General features: G+C 39.6%; 1 protein-coding gene across 1 annotated transcript in view; it reads left to right on the forward strand.

The window, feature by feature from the left end:
* The window catches only part of LOC137996495 (protocadherin Fat 4-like), a 40,640-nt gene extending 34,210 nt beyond the window's left edge, over positions 1–6,430 (forward strand). Inside the window, exons 15-17 of the mRNA XM_068841933.1 lie at positions 1–330; positions 2,830–3,027; positions 3,792–6,430. The exon at positions 1–330 is cut by the window's left edge and continues 50 nt beyond it. Of these exons, the coding sequence (XP_068698034.1) occupies positions 1–330; positions 2,830–3,027; positions 3,792–4,406 (1,143 nt within the window). The 3' untranslated portion in view covers positions 4,407–6,430. The remainder of the gene's footprint in view (positions 331–2,829; positions 3,028–3,791) is intronic.
* Positions 6,431–7,500: the final 1,070 nt, after the last annotated feature.

The following is a 7,500-nucleotide window of genomic DNA, read 5'->3' on the forward strand; positions in this document are numbered from 1 at the left end:
CTTCGTACTGCGAAAATTCCGCCCGGTGAGACTTTGATCATCCTTACGGCACTCGACGCAAGGAATGACTTCTTTCCTCTCCTGGCCTCTCAAGTGTGCGCCATGCTTTCCTCAACTCCATTCAAGTGCGTGGAAAACTGTGACATACTAAAAGTTGTTGGGTTACCCTGTGGTCAAACGGAAAAAATCTTCGTTGGACCGTCACAGGAGAAGCCAGAGGGCCTGGGTGCTGGGGAAGTGACAGGCATCGCTGTAGTCGTGGTTTTAGTGTTGATTGCTCTTCTTTTAGGCGCAATCTTTTACTACAGAAGGAAGTACAAGAGAGAAAGGGTAAATGAAAGTAATCAATAATTTATCAATAATGACTCGGGGACACACGGAAAATACCCGAGTGCCCCGAACAAATGTCGAACCAGTGTCCTCCGATGATTCGATTATTTGCTTAGATGCTTTACGATTGAGCTGTTAGTGGCTCGAGGTAGTATCTCCGAGTCATCAATGATAAACCTATCTCTTTATTCGTTTTTTATGGGCTTAACATTCACCTTCTCTACATAAGGACCAATTTTACTTCGGTTTTACAATCTCAAAACGAGAAGCTGAGAGAAAAATTTATCGGGATCAATCAAGCTTACAGTTCCGCCGAACCCTCAATTTCCTTGTAACTTGGAGTAGATTGTACTCCACAAAACATGACAAAAACCACAATGGGCACGTGTCGTAAAAGGCGTTATAAACTACCCAACAATCGCCTGTAATATACTGGCCAGCAGCAGGAGCTGAGTTCATGACATGGAGCGCACAACTTTCACATCTTTCCTTGGAGTGATCGTTTTTTCGGAGTCTATATTTGGAAACACTTTTGCGGTAACTGTTGTGGCTTTTAGCCAATCAACACCCAGTGTCTGTTTTTGGAGAGATTTACCGTTGCGTTTACGTAAAACGGGAAACGGCAGGCTGTTTGCCATAAAAGTGAGAAATTTCTTGTTTTTTAAGTCGTCTATCTCTTTTGAGAAGTTTCTTGATACCTGCTGCTAACAGGACTGAAATTAGCTGATATCAAACGAGTTTCCTCCCTTATTGGCAAAATGCAAATCATAGTGCGTCGTTTGTGCCGTAAACTTGTGATGCTTAATCTCTCTCACATCACAAGTGCGTATAGGTATGCGTAATCGCAGGATTTAGAGTGCAATTTGGAATAAATAAGCACTTGTAATTTTTTTCTCAGACTACAAATTGCACTCGCCCTACGGTCTCGATCAATTTTGTGCGTCTTTGAAAAAAAATTATTTCTTTATTCCAAATTGCACGGAAAAATGCGCCATCCAGGGCTCATTTGATTGGCTATCAATGCAACAATTTCACCTTTATTGCACTAATTTCAAGTTTCTGTACTATTTCACTTTTCTGCACTCTTTTTGGGATTAATCAACGTACTCTCAACCAATCAACGCACTGAATTGTTTTCGTGTATATTATTAACCAAGAAAAAATACACGGAGGACGTAATTCAAGAAATTGGTAATTTTAGGTTCACATTGCATCATGCATACTGCGAGAGATATTGAGATTTGAATTGACCAATCAGAATTGAGCGAGCGGGAAAAACTGTGCTATCCGACGTCACGTCAATTGTTTGCAATTAAAGGGCCAGAAACCCATTTAAAAGATTTCTTGGCAACTTTTTGGTCATCGAGCTTTGGTGCCAAAACTGGTTTGCCAGCGAGCAGCGATTCGAACGTCAGCTGTTGTGTTTTGGCTCTTACTTGTGCTTTTTCTAACTATTTTAAGACGAATCCAGTGTGGTATTTTCGAATCAAGTGTAAGAAGACGTCAAAACTGTATTGATAGTGTATTTATTTGTGTTAACTTCGAGAAAAAAGGCTTTGATGGCGTCCTTTCGACAGGGTAGATCGACAACAACGTCGTTAACGCACAGAAATGTTCCGGTGAAAGGGCAAAGGATTGACAGGGTAGCACAGTTTTTGACTGCCGTGCGCACTGCGGGCGCGGGTTCAGTATGCAACGCAACCAGTGCCCGGTTGTTCGAAAGCGGGTTAACTTAATCCAGGATTAGCGTTAAATTTTGTTTCATGTTTTCAACTTTTTGGTGAAAGTTTCTTTTGCTTATTTTTGTTGTTCAGGATTGACTTCTTCTAATGTAAAGTTTTGCCGAATATCAGCGTTGAACAGCATTTGTGAATAGAGAAATAAACTCCTTGCTTAATTTTTAATCTGGGATTAGCGTTATTCGGCTTTTGAACAACCGGGCCCAGGGCCCAGTTCCTCAAAAGTCGATTAACGCTAATCCCAGATTAAAAATAAACCAAGCAGTTCATTTCTCTACTCCCAAATGCTGTTCAACCCAGATTTTCGGCAGAACTTTACATGAGAAGACGTCAATCTTGAAAAACAAAAGTAAGCAAAAGAAACTTTCATCAAAAAGTTGAAAACGTGAAACAAACGCTTACGCTAATCCTGGATTAAGTTAATCGGCTTTCGAGGAACCGGGCCCAGGTGGTTAAGCAGATATGCTATAGACCGTATTCATAAGTTTCTTCTTTTTTCTTCGTGCTAATGAGACCGACTAGCCTAGCTCTAAAGTTAGAATTTCTTTTGTCCATGCAAACGAGGCTAGTTGGTCCTTTTAGCACAAGGACAAAGGAGTAATTAATTGCCGCCATTTATGAATACGCGGTCCATGATGTTTGTCTGGTCAGAAGACTAATTGTTGCAACTCGTAACGATGCACTGTGAACTGAAATTTGGAAATTGCGTTCATTAACACCGAGGATCACTTGCGTCATCAAGGATTTATTGTCTTCACAGCAGGAACAAAGGGAAGTTAACTACCGCGCAGACACAGAGGATATAGACTTCAACAATGAGCTGTATGTTGATGTAAATGATGTAGTGACATCAGCATCACCGAACAGATTCTGGACCGAGAAACTAAGGAAACAATCAGACAGCCTTTTACAACGTAATTTGGATCCCACTTCGGTCGTCAAAAGAAATGATTTCAAGGTTAGTTACAGGTCGCATGTCACTGGATCGATCAGTAAAAGTGTTCTTTTTCACAGTTTTTTGTAACGGAGGAGCGTTGAAAGTAATTTCGGCTTAACTGTGTGTAAAAAAACAGACATTCACAAGCGCCAAAAAGTTAAGTTAAGAGGGACAAAATAAATAACAACGAAAGACACCCATCTACAAACACAGTGCGGCAAAGCCGCATTGTACGAGGGAAGAACCCTGTGATTCTTTTTCCAAAGCTTACCAATAATTACGCGGTGAATTTTTACTTAGTATTCATGTCCATTGAAAAAAGTTGCACGAAAGCAAACCGAGTTTTTCACGACTTTAGAAGAAGTTATTCGGCTTGGGTCGTTTTAAGGTGAGCCTTATCGTTTTATAAATGCCGACGCTAATTTGTCGGGTTTGTTTTGAAAGAAGGCTGCTGCTCCAAATGTCAACCAGTGAGTTTATATCAATTTTTTTTTACTTTGTCCTGTTCAACACAGAATCAGTTTGTCAAGAAACTAAAGCTTACATTTATGTATTGTTTATATCACACCTTCATCCTTTTGATTCCGCTTATGTTTGGGACTGTTCTAAGCGAAAATGACCATCACATTTGAGAGAGTCTAAGAAAGTCTGGGACTCGAACTGCACTGCTCTGCCATCTGATCGGCTATGGAGCCAACTAGGAGTCGGTCAATCACAGGTTGTTGTTGAGAATACTCGTGAAGAAACTCGTGTTTACGTTGTCTTTAACTCATTGTTATTGTTAGGTGTCTGAAAATCCGATATATAGCTCTGCCGACAACCGCAAGGCAAAGTCAGTCAATTTGTCCAAAGAGGATGATATTTTGGCATCAAAAGAACGAAACAAAGTAGAGAATCCTTACTTGGAACCTAAGGACTGTGCTTTTGGGGGTGCGATGAACCCGTGTTATGCAAGGTCTTCTTCTTCGGGGGTATCCCTGGGGGTGAAGGGAGATGAACTCCAGGGAAACGAGGTCGTAGTGGCTGAGCAAGAATTGGATGCTCACATGAAGGGGGCAAGTGCTGTGGTTTGTGCTTCCAGTGTTCCTCGACCCAAGAAATTGAAAAGACAGTGGAACACTGGAAAGGAGAACAGAGAACTCGAATTGCAGTCTTTGAAAATGGGTGAAGTTCCTCCTTCGTTTGAAAATCCTTTTTACAATGGACGTGGCGGCGGCGGCGACAGTACAAGAGATACAATAGCCCCAGACAACGGGCTTTATTCGACAATTCCAGATGTCCAGCCTCGCTTGCCTCCGATACCTCCCCGAAGAATTAACGAAGCATCGTCGGAGTCACTCGGGATACGTGAGCAGAACGATCATTATGAATCGCTAAACTTCGGGAACTTTAACGCTTAAGGATGATATAGATTGTTTTGTTTGTCGTTAAAGCGTTTTTCTTAATTTTACGCTACGACTGTCTCTTACTTATTTTATTTCATTTTTTTTTTGTTTTATTTTATTTTATTTTATTTGCATTTGGTATTTAAATTAGCCGTCATCTTGGACTTCGAGCGACAGTCCTCTTTTGATAGTTGCGAATGTGAGGTTCGTCATAATCCAATTTGGCGGCGAAATCTCTGTACGTCAGCATACCACCGTGAATAAGAGCACATTCTTTTCCAAAATATTTTTGTTATTTTTGCAAAGTTTCATAACGAGGTCGTCTCTTATTTATTTTATTTTATTTGCATTTGGGATTGAAATTAGCCGTCATCTTGGATTTCGAGCGACAGTTTTCTTTTGTTACTTACGAATGTCAGGTTTGTCATAACCCAATTTGGTGGCGAAATCTCTGTACGTCATCATACCACCGTGGATAAGGACACATTCTTTTCCAAAATCTTTTTATGCTATTTTTGCAAAGCTTCATAGCAAGGCTGTTCTTATCATCTTCTCTCGGATAGAAAGTTTATTTTTTACTTCGATTCATTGCACCGTCGTTTTTTCAAAAATCTAGCATGTATATTTCAGATAGAGACTTTTAAAGTTCTCAGATGATTTGTCCATTATTTAATGAAAAACATTGCCTAGTGCTGATTATAGCTAACGACCAAAACGTCAAATCGCGCACTTTTTAAGATCAAATGGAAGCAGGAGAGGATGAGATACGAGAGCGGATTCAAATGCCCAATCCACAGTTTTTTACAATCTATTTTAGTTTCGCAAAGCTATTTTAGAGCGGTTTTCAATTGAGTGTCGAAAGTAATTAGCGAATTGCTTTGGTGTTGGATTACTTCGCTCAGTGATTGGTTCAAAGTTCTCGCGCCATTTTTTCAACCAATCAGAAGTGAAACCAAAACCAATCGTGGCTCGCGCGTGCACATTTTCCCGTGCTTTCTGTCGGCTACGTGTAAGTACTTCGAGTTTTGATTGGTCTACTCGATTGTGTCCGTTCCTTTTGATTGGCCTAAGTAATTGTTTTGGTTTTACGACACTCGATTGAAACTCGCTTAATGTTCTCATTCTCAGTGTCGCGCGGTAAGATGATCAGGACCGGTGGAGTATTTCATCGTTTTCTGCTTTGCATTGCCACAATCATTTTCCTTTACGCCGATTAAAACTTTTAAAGTTTTTAGAATGAACGTGACCCCCCCACTACAGAGGCCATTTTTGTTCACAAGCTGATCAACCCGCGCATATTTAAATTTTAATTACGTCATCACAACTGGCCAATCAGAAGCCTCTCTAAAAATATCTGCGTATTCTAAACCGTGCGCTAAAATTAGATTTTAAAAAAGTTTCGTTGGAAGAGGCCCATGTATGATGGGGGGGAGGGGACATCTCTCTTTCCTCATCCTTTCTTGATGGTTAGTTCGTACAGCTGACTCATAGATCTTTTTCATAAAGGTGGCTAAATAAAATATTCTTTTGTATTAATGTTAACAGACCTTTCTAGCCTTGCTATGACGAGCAAGTTTCAAGAGAATATTTGTTTCAAATGGGGCCAGTAGGTCTAATTAACTTAAATACAAAAAATTTTAAAGGTGGTCGCTATGAAAGTGATCAATAGACATGCCAGGAGGTTATAGTTTTATTATTTTTATAAAAGCAATTGTACGTGCAGCAAAATAATTGTTAGAAAGTGTACAATGTCGACATGCAATACCACGTTTGCACGATGTTTCATTGGTCTCAATGAAGCGGAGAACATTTTTTGTGACACGAACATCCAACTCTCACTTGAGAGGTGTTTTGTCCTAGAAAGCAATTTTACAATTGTACATACTTTACCAGTTTCATTTTTAAATGCTTTTTTAGAGGTATTTCACATTTGTACATAGGTTTTGTACGGAACTTTTCTTTCCGTAAGGTCTGGAAGGTGAAATAAAATTCGTGAAATGTAACAAATAACCTTTCACTCAAAAGATCAAATGAATTAAGCTTCTGAGTATGTGGATTTCTCTTGTCTGTCGCTTGCGCTCCTGCGTAGAGAAAAGTCTCATATTAATATTGGAAATATACAGCAACGCTAAGCGGTAAAACAGGAAGAAAGTGGCGAGTAGAGTTTTATTGAAAACGGAAACAAGGCCACCCTTCATTAAATTTTGTGCAAATGTAAACAATATGCTTGCTGTATAGAAAAGCTATAGTCTTGGACAGAAGAAAGTGGGAAAATAGATTTCCCCTAGAATCAGTTAATGATGAATTCGCGTCTCAAAAACGCGCGTGCTTTCGCTCCCTACCAATTACCCTAGACAAACCGCACACACTAACGCGAAGAATAATAGGTATAAAAAGTAGATATATTAAAGCGGGTATGTACGTAGAAACTGTCTGCAAAAAAGGAAGCGCGGCAAAATCTAAGAATTCGAGGGAAGCGTTTTAAGTGACCGTTGATTTCAAAAACGAGTGCGAGTATTTCATCAGGGTACCAAACACGAGGAAGGGATGGTGCTTTTATTGTTCCTGATGAAACACAAGGCACGAGTTTTTAGATTGCTTCTCAATCGGAGCCTAATCTCTTACACAAAACAGAAAAAAATCACACGCATATTTATTTAGTTTTTGGTTTCTTTTGTTTTATTAACACATTTGCATATATGTTAGTCAGTGTGATGACAGATGTTTTTTCACAAGTTCGGCTTTTAATTTGAGTCAGTTGCATTTTGCAGTGACCTTTCAGAAATGGAAGAAGCACCTACGGATAAGCTTTCTTGGTTTCGACCAACAAAAGTTGTCAAGAGAAAGTTTTGATCGAACGTTCATTCGTCTTCTATGGCTAATTGATTTCCAAATACGTGTGTCTGGATATCCAGACACTGCGTTTTTTACCGAGGTATCAAAGTGGGTACATGTGATCGGAATTGGCCTTTTTCGATATATCAAAATTCAGCTTGAAAGAGAGGTATTTAGAGGACAAAGACAAAGGAAAGTGGATTATATGCAAATATTTTTCACATTAATTCCAACGTGTTTCTATTGTTTTTGTCCTCGCTGCTTCACTATCAAG

This window comes from Montipora foliosa, chromosome 3 (genome assembly GCF_036669935.1).
Source record: "Montipora foliosa isolate CH-2021 chromosome 3, ASM3666993v2, whole genome shotgun sequence".
Lineage (NCBI taxonomy): Eukaryota > Metazoa > Cnidaria > Anthozoa > Scleractinia > Acroporidae > Montipora > Montipora foliosa.